At 55.2% G+C, this 17,639-nt stretch overlaps 1 protein-coding gene across 1 annotated transcript in view; it reads right to left on the bottom strand.

Annotated features, from left to right (window-relative positions):
* Window positions 1–219: 219 nt before the first annotated feature.
* NPTXR (neuronal pentraxin receptor) overlaps window positions 220–17,639 on the bottom strand; it is a 45,805-nt gene continuing 28,385 nt past the window's right edge. Inside the window, exons 6-9 of the mRNA XM_030815155.1 lie at window positions 10,023–10,248; window positions 8,217–8,464; window positions 4,820–4,999; window positions 220–4,570 (exon numbers count right to left, since the gene is read on the bottom strand). Of these exons, the coding sequence (XP_030671015.1) occupies window positions 4,346–4,570; window positions 4,820–4,999; window positions 8,217–8,464; window positions 10,023–10,248 (879 nt within the window). The 3' untranslated portion in view covers window positions 220–4,345. The remainder of the gene's footprint in view (window positions 4,571–4,819; window positions 5,000–8,216; window positions 8,465–10,022; window positions 10,249–17,639) is intronic.

Below are 17,639 nucleotides of genomic sequence, written 5' to 3'. Positions count from 1 at the left end.
CTTTACATCCTTCCTGCATAAATCCTGGGAAATGGGGTGTGTCTAAGCCTGGAACAGGGAGAACTTGTCAGCTGGGGGGCATATTTAGGGGCGTGTGTGGCCCTGGGGCAGTCCAGGATCAGGCGTCTCCTCTGTCCTTCCCTGTGGCCCTGTCCAAAGCAGCCCCCTCCTTCCTGCACAGCACCACCCAGGGCAGCCCCATCCCTGCAAAGAAGAGCCTCAGAGTAAACAGCATGTTTATTTTGAACATTCAAGTTTACAAAAACAAAAAGGTAACAAAACCATGACACAGATCACACACACATACACACACGCACGCACGCACACGCACACATGTTGCAGCTCATGTCAATTTATGTACAAAACAGGGAGAGGAGAAAGGGGCAAGGCTGGGGAGGGGTTGTCAGTAGGGTGCACTAATGTCACAGTGTCAGACAACTTGACATGCTCACTCACACTCAGCCTGGGCCCATGTGAGCCCCTTCCCCACCCAGGGGTCGGGGGTCAGGGTGGGAGGTGGGGGTCTGGGGTGGCAGGCAGCTGGAATAAAGGGGTGAAGAGAGTAATCCCTTCTCTGGGAGGGAGGCCCTTTCCAAGTTTACTCAGGCCAAGGGTGCTGGGACACACAGAGGGGGGACTCAGTGCTGGGGAGAGGCTGCTGTGTCCTAGAGAGGGCTGAACGCAGTCAGAAGGCTGGGCTCAAGTCTCCCGTGTCCAGCTGGGTGGCCTGGAGGGTTGCTCCCCTCCCCGGGCTTCAGCTTCCTCATCTGTAAAACGAGGACTTTGGCCTCCTCTCAGAGCCCTTCCTGCCCAAATCTGTGGTCCCAGGTGATGCAAAGTGGTGGCAAGGGGATCGGTCCCCTTGGGATGTTGGTGGGGGCACCACGTGCCACAAGATGGGAAGATCTGGCAGATAACAGCTGGGAAGCACCTGGTGCAGGGCTTGGCCCCAAGCAAGAGATGGAGGAGCAGCAATTTCCCTCCCCTTCCCTGCCCAGGACTCTTGGGAGATGCTCAGCTTCCTTTTCTTTTTCAGCTCTCCTGTGAACTCTAGCTGAGCTAGAGAAGGGCTGAAGCTCTGGCCCATGGTGGGAGGGACACATTCCCTGAAGCAGCTGAGCCCCCTGGCATGGCTTCACCAAGGGGACCCTGGCTCTGGGGCTGGCCCACCCCCTGCCTCTGTTCCTTCACTTCAAGCCCTGTGGGCTGGGGAAAGGGGTCGGAACACATCTGGAGCAATGGTGCCCAAATGGCACTCTACACAGGTGAGTGGGAACTCAGCCCCTGGACATAGCCCCCTTTGGTTTGAAATCTGGGCTCCACTTGCTAGCTGATTGACACCAGGCAGATGACAGCACCTCTCTGTGCCCCAGTTTCCTCACCTGTCTAACGGAGCCAAGAACGTCCTAACTTAGAACTGTGTTGTGAAGATCAACAGGACGGTGCCTGTGCCACACTCAGTGCAGCGCTGGATGGCACGACAAACACGGGCTCCATAGTGGTTATCAGCCAGGAGCAGCTCAGGATGTGACTGGGCCATGTCTGACTCCTCTTTCCCTGTCTCCTTGGATGTGCTCAGGGGCAGCAGAAGATAGGAAAAGTGGGACCCAAACAGTGGTGCTGGGGAAATTTGTTCCTGTTCCCTTTGGAAGGCTGAGTGGGTGATGCGGCACGGGAACAAGGCTTGGACGTCAGAGGTCTCATCTTCACTGTGACAAAGCATAAAGGACTTGGGGTTGTGCGTGGGGGTGGGCTCAAGTGACCATGCAAGTGCTGTCACCTCCTTCCTAAGACCCCATCCTTCTCCCAAGTCCTCCACAAGAGCTACCTTCTTCAAAACAATAACAGAAACACATCAAGCTTGGCTTCACTGAAATTGAAGTTCTGAATTCTGCCGTCACCCCAGCAACAGTGCCATTATGATGAGACACTTGACCCAGCACTTGGGTTGATGTCATTGGCTGTTACCGTGGCAACCTAGGTCTCAGCAGGTCTGGCTGAAGCCCGCCATCACCTTTTCTTCCAGTGGGATTGTACTGGAGGGGCTGGGCAATCTATTTATGTTCTCGAAATGGAAAGAAGGATCTGGGCGCTGGAGGCAATGCGTCTTGGAGGAGCTTCCATGAGACTGAGCCCCCCGGCCTGCAGCTCTTGCATCATATCTCAGGCTAAGGGGCCTCAGAGAGTGGAGATAGGGAACAAAAAGGCAGGCAAAAGGTACAGTGCCCACTTGAGCCAGGGAGCATGCAGCTGCTCAGACACCTGGTAGGTGACTAGCAGGGGAGGGATGCCTCAGCTCTCCGTTCTGCCGAAGCACCCAGAGATCATAACCTCCTCCCCGCACTTCCTGGGGTGGGGATGCCAAGATGTTTGGGTGTTGCATAAAGGGAGATGTTCAGGTGTCATGTTGGAAAGCATGTGACCTCTCGGATGTCTACCTGCTTAGGTGTAGACTGAACTCAAAGGCCTTCAGGGGCAGGCAACATGGAAGGGGAAGAACACTGAAGAGGGAGTCAGATGCCCTGAGCTCTAGTCCTGGCTCTGCCCCATCGTGTTCTGTGATCCGGTGCAGGTCACGTGTCCTCCCTGAACTCTTCCCCATTTCTCACAAACAAGATGCAGATGTGGTGCCAGATGGGGTGGCTTTTCTCATCTTTAAGATTATTATTATTTTTTTGAGACAGAGTCTTGCTCTGTTGCCCAGGCTGGAGTGCAATGGTGTGATCTCCACTCGCTGCAACCTCCACCTCCTCAGTTCAAGAGATTCTTCTGCCTCAGCCTCCGGAGTAGCTAGGACTACAGGCGTGCACCACCTAACTGGCTAAGTTTTGTATTTTTAGTGAAGATGGGGTTTCACCATGTTGGCCAGGCTGACCTCGAACTCCTGACCTCAAGTGATCTGCCTGTCTCAGCCTCCCAAAGTGTTGGGATTACAGGCGTGAGCCACCGTGCCCAGCCTCTCAGCTCTTAAGATTCTGACACTCTCTTGGGGAAGCTGGTGACGACTCAAGGGGACCAGGAAGCCATCAGCCCTTTGAGACACTCTCAGACAGGCAAGGGTGCCAGGCCGGGGTGATCCAGAGGGTTAGTCCATGCACGAGGTTAGTCTGCCTTGAACCTTGCCCTGGACTCTGAGTCTCTGCTGACCCTAACCCATGACTGGCTTCATCCCATCAACTGCCGAGTCCTGGGATCTACCCCTGCTAAGCCCAGGGTCACCAGGGCTTTCCCCACATATCCACCTGGAATCATAGAGAAGCTCACACCCAATCTGGAGAGCAAATGACCAAAGCGAGGGCCTCAGCTCACCAATGAGGAAGGCCAGGCCCAGAGAGGGCAGGGACTTATAGAAGGCCACACAGCACATTAGCAGGGCTGGCTAGGAACCACGGTCTCCTCCTTCTCACCCAGTGCTCTGCCCACTGCTTCATGCTTCTCCCCACCCTCTCAGCTTCTTCCTTCCTGCCCCAGGACCATGCACAGCGTAGGTAATGTGGCTCTGCCAGAGGCGGGGTCTCCTGGGCCATGAGGCCTCTACCTTAGGGCTGCTCCCAGCCCAGGCTGAAGTGGCCCAGGTCCTGTCCTTGGCATGGAGGGAGAGGGATGACTATACCAGTGGCTATCACTATGGGTGAGCACAAGGGGTGACTGCAGCCTTTTGGCCTCCTGGGGTCTTTGCCCCTTCCCTCCAGGCTGGAGCTGGGAAAGGAATGTCCTGGAGACTGAGGTGGGGCTGGGCCAGGCATGGAACCAACATTCAAACCACTACACACAAAGAGAGGAGGAAAGAGGAGGAAGAGGGAGGCATGGGCGGGGTGGGGGAGGCTCCATCGAGATCCCACTGCCCTTGACTGGCAGCTGGTGGAAAGAGGGAGGAGGGTAAGTCTAACCTCTGATGTCCTCGTCATCCTCTTCTACAGCCTGTTGTGGCCCTGAAGGGGAAGCCACTGGGCCTGTTGCATGGGGGACAAGGGGGCGGGTGGCCACCCCCACCACTGAGATAGTGGGGTCCCCCTCATACGCAACCCTACCCTACTGGGGGTGCTGTCAAAATTAGTGAAATCAGATGCAATTGATGGGCAGGGAGGGGTGGGGTAAGAGACAACTCCAGTGCAGTGCCAGGCGGGCAGGTTCCCACTGTTCACTTGAGATGGGTGGGGACAGGGGACACACTCGCAGGGCGGGGCATTCTGGAATTGTGGGTACAGGTGAGGGGAAATGGGAGGCACAGCCAGGAGTGGGGCAGGAGGGAAGGCCAGTGCGTGGGCAGGCTGAGGAGGGAATATGACCCACCTCAAGTCCCCAAAGTGGCAGGCAAGGGAGGGGCCCTGGATGAGGTGGCCCCTCATGCCTTGGCCCTCCCCTTGCAGACATCGAAGGCAGTCTTTGTTGCGCCCCCAAAGGTCTCCACCAACTTGTCTTCCCATGGAAGGACGTTGCCCAGCAGTGGCGCAGTGCAGTTGGCAATGCCCAGGACCTGGGCTGGTGTCAGGGCGTGGTCCCACAGGTTAAACTGGGCAATGTCACCGACAAAGGCCTGGGTGGCGTCAAACCGGCCGCCCAGGGTATCCTGGGCCAAGACAGCAGCAGAGAAAGGAGAGGCATGGAGTGAGGGAGCAGAAAAAACAGGCAGGCTGGCTCAGTCAGGCTCTTGTCCCCGAGGAAGCCCCACCTTCATCCCCACTGAAGCCCTGCCCCCAAGGCTCTAGCCCCACCTTCAAGATTCTAGTTCCTTGGGCAGGTCTCTGATCTCTCTGGCCCGCAGTCTGCCCATCTGCACAATGAGGAGGTCCAGCCCCAATACCAGCCTGAGCCTTACCTGCTCCTGGCCCAAGATAAGGATCCCATGAGGCTTGATGGGGTGCCAGGCAGCCAGGTTCTCACCGGAGCCCTGTAGCTCCCCGTCCTGATAGGCAGACCATAGGCCATCCCTTGTGGTCCAGGCGATGCAGATGTGGTGCCAGCCATTGTCCTTCAGGCTCAGAGGCAGCTGGGCCACCTGGACACAGGTCCCCCAACCCCAGGTCAGAGGTGCCCCAAGGCCCAAGGCCCATGGCTGAGGCAGTGGGGTGGGGCTGGGGAGACCCATGTCCATCCTTCCAGGGCCCGACCACAGAACTGACCCTCTCCATCCTCCTGCCCAGTGTCTTTCCCTGACTCCTCTCTCCTCTTTCCTCAAAGACCAAACCAGATCACAAGGGACTCTCTGGTTTTGGTTTTCAGTTGTCACAAGGTAGTTCACTCACTCTCCAACAGGCTTATTAAGGTCACTTGGGGAGAGAGGGATGTCTCATAATCCCATCTTCCCCTGAACACCTCACACAGCACTCAGTACACAGCTGGGGCTCAAAGAAGTACTGGCAGGGATAGAATGAGCCTTGGACTCAGAGGCCAGGCTCCAGCATCTGGCCCTGGCTCTGCCACCAACCCCTGTGTGATCTGGGGAGGTTGTTCCTTCCTCCCTGGGCCTCAGTTTCTTTATCTGTAAAGTGAGGTCAGACAAGGGATGGCAAATCTACAGCTGCTGCCTCTTCCTCCACCCAGGGCAGACATAGCCAATCAATCATGAGCCTTGATTTAGCTCAGATCCCTCAGCACAGTGCTCTGGGAAGCCACTGCTGATGGGTTAGAGCTGGCCTGTAAGATGAAAGGTGCTTGCTGTCTGTGGATTTGGTGCTCCCAAAGGGCTCCTTCGTCTGATGAGTTTTCTGAGATCACATTGTTTTTTTGAGATGGAATTTCACTCTGTTGCCCAGGATGGAGTGCAGTGGTGTGACCTCAGCTCACTGCAAACTCCATCTCCTGGTTCAAGCAATTCTCCCTCAGCCTCCCAAGTACCTGGGATTACAGGCATGCACCACCATGCCCAGCTAATTTTTTTTTTTGTATTTTTAGTAGAAACAGGATTTCACCATATTGGCCAGCCTGGTCTTGAACTCCTGACCTCAGGTGGTCCATCTGCCTCGGCCTCTCAGAGTGCTGGGATTACAGGCATGAGCCACCTCGCCTGGCCTGAGATCACAATTTAATGTAACACTCTCTGAGGCGGACGTGGTGCCTGGCCTTGTTGTGGACGCTGGGGATGTGGAGCTGGTCCTCGCCTTAAATGAGCTGAGTCTGCAGGAAGGGAAGGACTTCGGGGCAATGCTATAAGACAAAATAACGGAGGGCATATGGGAGGTACAGAGGCTGCGGGGCCCAGAGGTAGAGGGGATATGGGAACAGAAGCCACGTCGAAACCCGTCTGGAAGGACAATGGATCCACCATTCCATTGCAAGGCAAACCAAGTGGTGGGCACAGTAGGAGTAAAGGCTTAGAGGCTGGAATAAAAAGGGAACAGTGAGCAGTCTGTGAGGTTGGCTCTCAAAAGGACTCTAGAGCGCCCCCAGAAAAGGGCTGCCCGATGCCCTGTCCAGGGTGCTGAATTCCTTCTAATGCGAACTGAGTGCTGAACTTGGGCCAGGCCAAGGACAGCAGCCAGGGGGTGATGAAGGGCACAAGGCAGCAGGATCTAGATGTAGTCCAGCCACCCCGGTGGTCGTAGGGTTTATTGGGCCACAAGGGAAAGTCACTGGTCCCTGGACTCATCTCCTCCCTCCTCCTCCTCCTCCCCCCCCTACAGAATGCCATGAAATGCACCTTCTGCTAAGCTGGGTTCTGATGGGTGTCAATCACTCCTAGTGGCTTTATGTGTTGTGAGCTGGTCACAGGTGGGTACAATATGTGGTATCTGCATTTCCAGGGGGTTCTCAATAGACCACCATGCCTGCAAGGCCCAAAACAAAGTGCCAGGCGGGGGAAGAGCTTTAGGAGTGGATGACAGTGATGAGATGCTCCCCTTCCTCTCCCCTCCATCACCGTGCTCCTGCCACATCATTCTCCCTGCCTTGTCCTTGTCCTGCCTTCCAGCCAGGCTGAAGGAGGGGCATCAGGGAGGGAGGTCTGGGCATGAGGAAGATGGGTGGCCCAAGGGCAGAATAGGGGAGGGGTTAAGAGGTGGTTTCTGGAGCCCAAGACCCTGAATCACATCACACCCCAGCAGCTGTGTGGCCAGGGTGCATTATTTTCCCTCTCTGAGCCTCAGTTTCTCCATCTGCAAAATGGGGATAATGAGGGTACCTACTTCCCAGTGCTGTTGGGAAGGTCAAGGGTAATAATGTGAGTAAACTGCCTATTAGCACAGTGACCAGTATAATAAAAATAGCTCACAGTTATTGATGTCTGCTAAACGCTAGGCTCTGCTCAAAGCCCCCTACATGCATTTAAGCCACTTCTCACTATAACCGTAACAGGCAAGAGTTCTTATCATTCCTGCTTTAGAGATAAGGAAACTGAGGCACAGGGCAGGTAGATGACTAGTCTGAGGTCACACAGTGGTGAAGATGCAGAACCAAGACTCAAACCAGCATTTGGGTCCCAGAGCCTGAGAACAACACCTTTCTACTCTCCATAGTGGGGAGGGCCCGAGGGGATGGCTCCAGGGAAGTAGAAGGAACGAGGAGGCCACGAGCACTCCCTTCCTCTCTCCATCCCCAGGTAGGTCTGTGCACCTCCCTTCTCTCTCTCTCCCTCTCTTTTTTTTTTTTTTTTTTGAGACTGAGTCTTGCTCTGTCGCCCAGACTGGTGTGCAGTGGCGCGATCTTGGCTCACTGCAAGCTATGCCTCCTGGGTTCTGGCCATTCTCCTGCCTCAGCGTCCTGAGTAGCTGGGACTACAGGCACCCGCCACCATGCCCGGCTAATTTTTTTGTATTTTTAGTAGAGACGGGGTTTCACCGTGTTAGCCAGGATGGTCTCAATCTCCTGACCTCGTGATCCGCCCGCCTCAGCGGGATTAAGGCATGAGCCACTGCACCTGGCCACCTCTCTTCTCTTTAAGTCCAGGAAGATGAGCAGGCCCTGGGGCAGACACCTCAGCCCTGTCCCATAGCTGGGTCACTGGGGAAGTCACTGGATCTCTAAGAGCTTCACTTGCCTCCTCTGTAAAATGGAACAACACTTAGAGCCTCTATTAGACACAGCCTCTCTTCCGGCAGCCCCATGTCTGGCTTGTCTTTATATTCCCAGAGCCCAGCCTGGCACACAGTAGGTATTTAGTGTGTGCTGAATATGCAGAGCAGGAGAATGAGCAGGAGAATGAAAAAGCCCAGTGTGGAGTGGGCACTTCTGGAAGGGTGGCTGTCCCCCAGCCAGCCCTCCCCGCCAGCCCTGCCCACCTTGTCGTTGATCAGCAGCTCCATGGGTTCATGGCCCGCCTCTAGCAGTACAATCTCGTTGGCCTGCCCCGGCACCGAGTAGGAGAAGGGGGTGCCCTGGCCGGTGCCGCTGGACCTGGACCGCAGCCACATGCAGGCAGTGAATGCGTAGAGCTCGGGCAGCGCCTTCCGCACGCGGGCGTACATGTAGTTGTTACGGATGGGGATGCTGATCTTGAAGGCGTCTGGGGGACTGTAGGCTGAGGACCCTGAGGGTGGGCAAGGCAGACATGGTGGAGGTCGGTGGACACCGAAAAGGGTGGGGTGGACAGGGCACACTTCAGAAAGAAGGCTAACAGCTCCCAGGCACCTGCTGCATGCCCAGTGCCTTCAGGGCCCTCGCTGCTCTACCTCTGTGTTGAGAGGCATGACTAAGGTGCAGGGGGTCTGGACCTCAGATGTCCTGAGACCAAATCTCGCCTCCCCCACTTCCCAGCCACGTGACCTTCAACAAATTAAACTTGTTCCTGACCCCTTGGGAGACCTGGGGGTAGACGGGCCAGAGGCAGGGCTGAGGAGGGCTGGAGGTTGCTTCTGTCCCTGTGCTCCAGCCAGGATGCTGGCCCTGAGGCACCAGACCTGTCCCTCCCCTGCAGCTGTGCCCCTGCAATGGCCCCTCCATTCTGAAATTTGCTCCCCACCTCTGTTTTCAAGAAGTAGCTTGAGGCCTGCCTCCTCCAGGAAGCAGCTTGGGTTTTCTTTCTTTTCTTTTTCTTTTTTTTTTGTTTTTTTGAGACAGTTTCCCTCTGTTGCCCAGGCTGGAGTGCAGTGGTACAATCTCAGCTCACTGTGACCTCCACCTCCCAGGCTCAAGCAATTCTCCTGTCTCAGCCTCCTGAGTAGCTGGGATTACAGGCATGCACCACCACACCCAGCTAATTTTTGCATTTTTAGTAGAAAGGGGGTTTTGCCATGATGGCCAGGCTGGCCTTGAACTCCTGATCTCAGGTGATCCGCCCACCTCAACCTCCCAAAGTGTTGGGATAACAGGCATGAACCACCATGCCTGGCCCTGGATTTTCTTCTCCTGAAGCCCTGTTCCTCATGTAAGTTGGTCCCCGCTAACTGCTCATCATCTCCCCTGTTCTCCCCAACTTGTCTGTAAGCCTCTTAAGGGTGGTCTTCACAAGATTTCAAAGCTGAAAGGTCCTTGAGAGCTCATGAGTCCTAAATCCCCATTTCTCAGATGAGGAAAACTGAGGCCTGGGGAAGGAAGTGACCTTCTGAGGTCACAGAGCAAGCCAGAGACAGATATGCAACCAGGAGCCAGGTCTCCTTATGCTCATACCTGTACCCTGCCCATTATGTTCCTCTGACCCCTTGGCAGTGCCAGGCACAGGTGTTAAACAAAATCCTGACCAATTAATTGAAAATGCTATTTTGTGGGTGGCTAAATGTATAGCTGTGGAGTCAGACCTTGTCTGAGGTCTAGACCTACCACTTTTGTCTGTGTGACCTTGAGCATGTCACTTGACTTCTCTGACCTTCGGTTTTCTCATCTGTGAAAACTGTGAAGATTAAATCAGCTGATGTATCAAGTACTTAGCCCACTCCCAGGACACAGTAAGTGCCAGAAAATGAGACCCGTTAATAATGTTGATAATGATAATAATATCCCCCAATGATTCTCTCCACTGTGTGTTCCATAGCCTCCTCCCCACCCTCCTGTCTGTCCATGTTAGCCTCTGGGGAGCATGGATACATTTTTTGAGTGGCTCTGTCACCTGGAGGACCTCTCCAATGCCCTCTGCAGGACCCAGGACCCACCGTGCTCCAGCTCAGCCACACGACCCTGCAGGACGTCCAACTCCTTTTCCACTTCCTGCCTCTGCCGGCGGCTGCTGTGGCTGAGGGCCGCACGCTCCTTCTCCAGTGCCAGCACCTGGGCCAGCAGCTGCCCCTCCAGCTGGTCCATCTTGGAGTGCAGGCCGGTGGGCACAGCGGAGACTGGGGCTGGGGCAGCTGAGAGGTTCACACGGGCTGGAAGCTCCTGCTGTTCACAGGGCAGAGAAACAGAAATCAACTGAGGGGAGGAAGGAAAGGCTTGGAACACTCAGATGCCTACCGCCCCTGCTCAGTGACCCCAGGGGAGCCTCAGCTTCCCCAATATGCAAAATGGGAATGACAATGTCAACAGCAGGCAACAGATGCATCCTGGGTCCCTGGCAGGCTCTATTCCTGGTGCTGGCACATGACGGTGAGCAGCAGGCAGAGCTGGCCGCGGCCCTCAAGGACAGCTCAGCCCACGGAGGTGTGGGGCCTGACCATGAGTGCTGTGAAGGTCCCCCAGGTGGTTTCAGGGTGCAGTCGGGGCTGAGTGCCCCGCCCTAGTCCTTCGTAGCAGCAAGGCTAGACACTGATGGGCTGGTAAAGGGGCGAACCGTCTTAGTCTTCATTGCTTCACTCAGCAAGCTTCTCTAGAATGGTCCTTGGCAAAAGGCTCTGTATGGCCACTGGGCCCACCCAGGGCGTGAAACAGGGACTTCTGGAGCAGGACCCCGGTGGCTTGACCATACCAGGGTGACAGGTGGTTAAAATCACATACTTTGGAGTCAGACAGCTCAGGGTTCAAAACCAGCTCGGTAACCAATCTGCTATGTGACTCTGAGAAAACATTTTGACTTCTCTGAACTTGTTTACTCAAAAGAGAGCTGCACCTATTTGGAGAGTTGTGGGGAGGACTAAGGATTAAATATCAATAAACAGAGCCTGCTCATTGCAATTGCTGTTTAGGGCAGAGTGTTCCGGGGTAGGCTCTGACATCCCCCATCCAGCCCAGGATGAGGTCTAAGTGTTAGCGTTCCCCACCACATGCCTGTCTTATCTTAAGACCCCAAGGGCAGCAGAACTGGGGCAGGAGCTGGGAGGGTTTCCTTCCCCCTCTCCTGCTGGAAGAAGGCCCCTCTGGGGTGGAGGAAGGCAGGTGAGGCCGCAGGTCCAGACTCTTCGAGGGGACAGTCTGTGGCAGACATGTCACAGAAATGTCGGTAGGAGATTAATAATTAAATGAGCTGCTAGGAGCTAAATTAAACCTTCACCATCCTCCGCCATCCTCCTGGTTTCCCCCTCCTCCATGGTCCCCGCTACCAGGCCTGATGCTTGCGAACTCCCCAGGGGCCTGGGAAGCTTTTGCTCAGTCAGTTCCTTGCTCCCAGGCTTAGGCCCCAGACACGAACTCATTGCATTCTGTGATTCAGTCACTGAGCAAACATTCAGAGGGCACCCCCATTGTGCTAGGCACTGCCCCAGATGCTGAAGTTGTGGCTGGAGGTAAAACAGAAAACCAAGAACCCCACCTTTCCTCGGTTTCCTAAGCTTCGAGGGGATGGCCTTGCAGCTTGGGACAAGTGTAGAATCCCTTGCCCAGCCTCACTGGCCCAGCCAATGGCCTTGTCAGTCATTTGCTGGGTGACACTGGACACTGCTGGCGGCTGCTGTGACTGAGGGCCACATGTTCCTTCTGAGCTGTGCACTCCTCCTTAACTTCTCTGAGCCTGTTTTCTAGCCATGGGACAAGGGGAGAAGTGCGTCCCCTGTGTCAGAGTGTTGGGGGCAAAGGACCACTGCCATGCTCAGTGCCCAAGACTTGGGAGCTGCCAGTGTGGACAGCAATGTGACCTCATTTTGAGGAGTTGCAGGAACCAGCCTTCAGCTCTGCCACTGCCTGGTGAGAGCAGGGGCAGGTGGGCTAACACTCTGGGATCATTTTTCCCCTTCTATAAGACGGGGACTTGGAATGCTCAGCTTCCAGGGCTGGTCAGCATTAAATGATGGTGTGTAAGGGAAGTGCCCAGAGCCTGGCCCACAGTGGGTGCCGGGGGCATGGTTTTGGGTGCATGGGGTAGGTGGGAAGACTGAATGGGACTCTCTTGCTGCCGGCTAAGCCTTAGCAGACACCATGCAAACATTCCCTCTCTGAATCCACTTAACATGCCAGTGTCCCCATTTCAGGGGCAGGAAAACTGGGGTGAGTTAACCAAGATCACACCAGGAGCAGGAGCAGAGCTGGGATCTGAGCCTAGCAGTCTGGCTCACCCGCCCCCTCTGCATCACTTGCCATGCAGCCTCTCTTGGCATCTGCCAGGCAGCTTCTCCAGAAGCCCTATTCCCTCTCTGTCCCACCTGTCCCTTGACTCCCATGGGAAAGGTGAGGTTGCTTCACAGGGCTGGGGGTCTGATGCCACTCACACTCAGCAACCCCTCTCTTCTGCTGGCAGTGGGGAGGGGCTGAGGATCAACCTCTCCATTCCAGGCTGTAAGATGGGATAACAGACACAAGTCACTGAGGTCATCCAGGCTGGCTCTGGAAAGGGACCCATGAAAGCAGAGGGAGAAGGGGGACTCTGGCCACCATTATGCACCCCCCCACCACCTCTTGTGTAAGAGGTCACGGCCGCCCATCCACGCAGATGCCTACTTGGCCCACGAGGCTGAGGTGGAGGCCAGGTGAAGGCAGGCATGGGATGGGCGTAGGAGCCTTACAGTGCACTCCCTGCTTACATTCATCTTTGCTTTCCCGAGGGCTCCTTCTGCCAAGGTGCCTACAAACCCTGGCTCTGGTGCAGACTAACCACAAAGCCTTGGTTTCCCTTCCTCTAAAATGGGAACAGGCTGGGCATGGTGGCTCATGTGTGTAATCCCAGCACTTTGGGAGGCCAAGACGGGTGCTTGAGCCCTGGAGTTCGAGATCAGCCTGGGCAACATGGCGAAACCCCATCTCTACAAGAAATACAAAGATTAGCCAGGCATGGTGGTGCATGCCTGTAGCCCCAGCTACTTGGGTGGCTGAGGCAGGAGGATTGCTTAAGCCCGGGAGGTTGAGGCTGCGGTGAGTCATGATCATACCACTGCACTCCAGCCTGAGCAACAGAGCGAGACTCAAAAAAAAGTGTGTGTGGAGTGAAACAGGCTTCCTCTTGTCCATTCCCAGGACAGATGGAAGGATGGGAGGACAAGTGACAGGCCCTCATGGACTATAAAAGCATAATGCCAACTGTGGGGCTTGACTACATTAGCTGATGGGTCGCTCATTACCTCCAGAGCCTTCAAGTGACACTGGATGGCCCACAGGGTGACAGGTTCAGCCACCCACTGCATTTGAGATGGCTGGACTTCCAGGAAGCCTTGGACTGAGGCAATCAGCTCAAGGGGTGCATTTCATCTCAGGGCTGGAAGGGCTGGGGCAGGGTGTCCCTGGTCTCAGGCGCTATTCTGTCCTCAGTTCCCCACCTGCTCTGTGCCAAGCTTCAGGCCAGAGGGGCATGCGGGAGTGAGGCTGTGCACCAGGCCCATCATAGGCACCTGGCATGTGTTTACTCATGAATCCTTGCAGCCGCTCGCTGAGGCTGGCACTCTTCGTATCCCCATTTCACAGATGGGAAACCGAGGCAGGAGTCGTTTTGAATTGTCTATAAGCAATGGGGCTGGGCCAAGCTGATACCCCTGGAGCCAGCATCTCCTCTCTCCAGCAAAGGGAGAGAGGGAGGAAGACTTGCCAGGAAGAACAGAGGGAGGAAGGCCTGCCAGCAAGAACAGGGAGTCGAGGCTATTTAAACAGACGCTGTTTGGAGGAGAAAACGTGCGGGCTGAGGGGGTGCGCGCTCAAGCTGTTCTTTTGTCAGAGCCACCGGCTCTGCAGCGGCCAGGAAGGCCACGGAGGAGGTGGGCTCGCCGGATCGTGTGTGAGTCCCTCCCGTCCCAGTGTCTGAATCAGAAGAACACGACTCCCGCACCCCCACTTCCCATCTGCTGTGGGCGCAGGCTGTGCCGCGTGGGCTCCCGGCCTGATGCCAACTGGGCCCCTCACCTAAGATGATGGGGGTAATGATGACGCCAGCACCCCCACTCAGCTCCGGCTGGGGCAGGAAGGTGGAGGCTAGGAACCCATGGCCTGTCCCGCTGGGAGTCCGGGGTGGGGTTTGGCCTAAGTGTGCTGGGCCTAGAGCCAGAGCCCCTTGTTCTAGGCCCAGCTCAGCCATAATGTGCTGGGCTCATTAGCACTCAATCAGAATGCTAACGGCAGCAGCTGTCTCCATCGAGCACTTGCTGCATGCCAGGCCCCGCACTAGGGAAGCTCTGTGCAAACAGTTCTAGGCCGCTCTCAGCAGCCTGGGGAAATAGGGAGGCCCACCTAGAGATGAGGGAACTGAGGCTCAGTGCCTGCCTAAGGTCACAGCAGAACCAGCACTCCAGCCTGGCCTTCCTGATCCTGAAATCTGTGCTCATTCCTCAGGCTCACTCTGACGGTCTGGGTCTGTTGGTTGATCTGCCAAGTGGGCACAGTTCTGGTTGCCCTGCTTAACTCGAAGGCAAGCAGGTGAGGTACTAATGGCCACGGGAAGTCTAGAAGGTCCAGAAGGTTGTGTGAGACTATGGCGCAGGGCAGCTTCACAAAGGGAGACTGATAGGAGGGTCCTGCCAGCGTGGGGTGGCTGAGGCTGGGAGGATTCAGGGAAGCCCCACTACCTTAGTCCCACCCGGGGTCTATTCTCTTGCTGCAGGGAGCAGAAGGCAGGTGCAGGACTCCAGGGCCAGGGTCCCATCCTCTGCACGGCCCACAGACTGTGCTCATTCCTCAGGCCTACACTGCTGGTCTGGGTCTGTTGAGGGTCAGGGTCCCACCCTCTGCACAGCTGCCCCTGCCCAGGATCACCCAGGTAGTGGTACTCTCAGCTGGCGGTGAGGTAGAGGCTGTTCTGGGATGGCCAGACCACCAGGTTTTGCCACGGTGGGAGTTTGGGGTCAGGAAGCTTTCTCAGAGAAACCCCATTCTGCCACCCCACCTCCCTCTCCAGGGGAAGATCGCAAGGGCAGCAGGACCAGGTGGAAAGTGAGCAGCCTTCAGGGGGAGCAGTGTGGACCATGGCCCCTCACCTCCCTCATCCAACCATCCCCTGAGTTCTGAGTCCTGCTGGGGCTCACACCTGGGCTCCACAGTCGAGTGCCTTGTTATGTCAGGGTGTCGTGCCTCAGTTTCCCCATTGGCCCCAAAGGGTAAAATAGTAAATATCATAGCATTGTGGTGGGGATTGACTGAGTTCATAGATAGAAAGCTCTTAGCGTGCAGTAGGCATAAGAAGCATCACAGGCGTGTCTACTATCAATGTCGTGACTAACAATTTATTTATTTATTTATTTATTTATTTATTTATTTATTTATTCATTTTTTTGCGATGGAGTTTCTTTTGCCCAGGCTGGAGTGAAATGGTGTGATCTCGGCTCACTGCAACCTCCACCCCCCCGGTTCAAGTGATTCTCCTGCCTCAGCCTCCAGAATAGCAGGGATTATAGGTGCCTGCCACCATGCCCAGCTAATTTTTGTATTTTTAGTAGAGACAGGATTTCGCCATGTTTGCCAGGCTGGTCTCGAACTCCTGACCTCAGGTAATCTGCCTGTCTTGGCCTTCCAAAGTGCTGAGATTACAGGCGTGAGCCACCACACCTGGCAGTGACTAACATTCTTTAAAGAGTTCTTGAAGGGCTTCACCCTTCTCCATCTCCAGCCCGAAACCTTTTTGTTGAATAATTATATTGGGAGAAAAGCCAAGTTACAGAGCAGCTGGATATCACTGATACAAAGTTGTAAAACATTCAACTCGATGTGTTATGTGGTTAAAAGGCACATGACTAGGTGCTAAATGCATGAGAAATGCGTGGGAGGGATCAACACTGATTCGGGACCGTGGTGGCCATTTAGGGGTGTGTGGTTGTGGCTGGCATTGGGGAGGCTCTGGATGGGGATCAGCTAATTGGAAATGTTTGTTTGGTTCTTGAGCCTGGGCAGGGACCTGGGTAGTAGTATTTATGCCTTTTTGCCCATCTGAAACACTTGACAATGATTTTCTTTTAAAAACAAGAAAACAATCCTAAAGTGGCATCACTAATGGTTGAATCTAACCCTGCATCTTACCCAGAGCTTCATAAAGTGGTGTCTCTAATGGTTGAATCTAACCCTGCATCTCGCCCAGAGCTTCACTCAGCTCCTAGGCTTCTCCCTAGTCCTGGCTACTGTCCGCTGGACTGTGCCACAGCTTCCACTCCCACCCTCCACACAGCCGCCAGAGGCAAATCCAGCCACGTTGCTCTCCTGCTTAAAATCCTTCCACAGCCCCCTCTCCCTGCCAATAAAGTCCCTGTCCTCCTGGCTTCAGCCCTCACCCCGACAGGACATAGGGCACGCCCACTGAAAGTCCTCTGCTGCTCAACTGCCCCAAACTCCTTCTCACCCTAAGGCCTCCACACATGCTGTTCCTTCTCCAAGAACATTCTTCCCACCCCCACCCCTCCTCTGCCCATTGCCTGCTCACCCTCCAGATGGCAGCTTCCCTGATGCCTGAACTGAGATGCTCTATACAGAGAGAAGAGGGCCCTGAGAGCTTCTCTGGTAGGGCTGCAGAGCACTCATCCATCCATCCAGCATCCATCCATCCATCCATCCATCCATCCATCCATCCATCCATGTGTGCCGCAGCAACATGGCGTCGTGGTTGCAGACACGAACTCTCACGTTAGACAGGCCAGCGTCATTTTCAGCTCCTTGCTTACTGGATCCATGGCCTTGGACAAGCTGCTTAACTTCTCTGGCCCTCAGTTACCTTATCTGGAAAATGGGTGTAATAATAGTACCTACATTTGGGGATATAAATAATGATAAAATGAAAGAACAGATATGAAGTGTGGTCAACCATGAGAGGCAGTACGTGGTTGTCACCATTACTATTATTCTTCGCTGTTATTGAGAGGCAGGAGAGCATAGTGCGTCATGGAAATGCCAGCTGAGTGAGCTGGACAAGCTTCTTAACCTTTCTGAGCCTCAGTTTCCTCATCTGTAAAACAGAGATAGTAATAGTCCCATAGTTCTTTGGGATTCAATTGTAAGGCCCTTGACGGGCCTGGTGCAGAGGGTGAGCTCACCCCTGCTGCCTCTTGCCAAGTTCCAGGTGCTGTGGCCCCAAAGGCAAATAGGGCCCCATGGTTCCGCAGGTGGCGGTACTCCCAGCTGGCGGTGAGGCAGAGGCCGTTCTGGGATGGCCAGGTCACCAGGTCTTGCCAAGGTGGAAGTTTGGGGTCAGGAAGCCTTCTCAGAGAAACCCCATGCTGCCACCCCGCCTTCCTCTCCAGGGACAGGCCCAGCAGGTGGCTCTGCCTCCTCCCACCCAGGCTGGGAGCAGGTGAGTGGTGGGCAAAGGACAGGGTGGTTTTGATCCTCCTGGTCTCCTAATGCCACTTTGGAGCTGAAGGAAAGAAGATGAACGGGGAGGAGGGTGAGGAAAAGGGAGCAGGGATGGGGTTGGCCGTGTACCTCCCGGGTCCGAGACCCCAGACCATGTCTAAAGACCCCTCTGGCCCCAGGCCCCTTGCTCCTCCCTTCAAAAGTCCCTCCTG

The sequence above is a fragment of the Nomascus leucogenys genome, chromosome 7b, assembly GCF_006542625.1.
Source record: "Nomascus leucogenys isolate Asia chromosome 7b, Asia_NLE_v1, whole genome shotgun sequence".
Classification (NCBI taxonomy): Eukaryota; Metazoa; Chordata; class Mammalia; order Primates; family Hylobatidae; genus Nomascus; species Nomascus leucogenys.
This window is presented reverse-complemented; position numbering and strand designations above follow the sequence as displayed.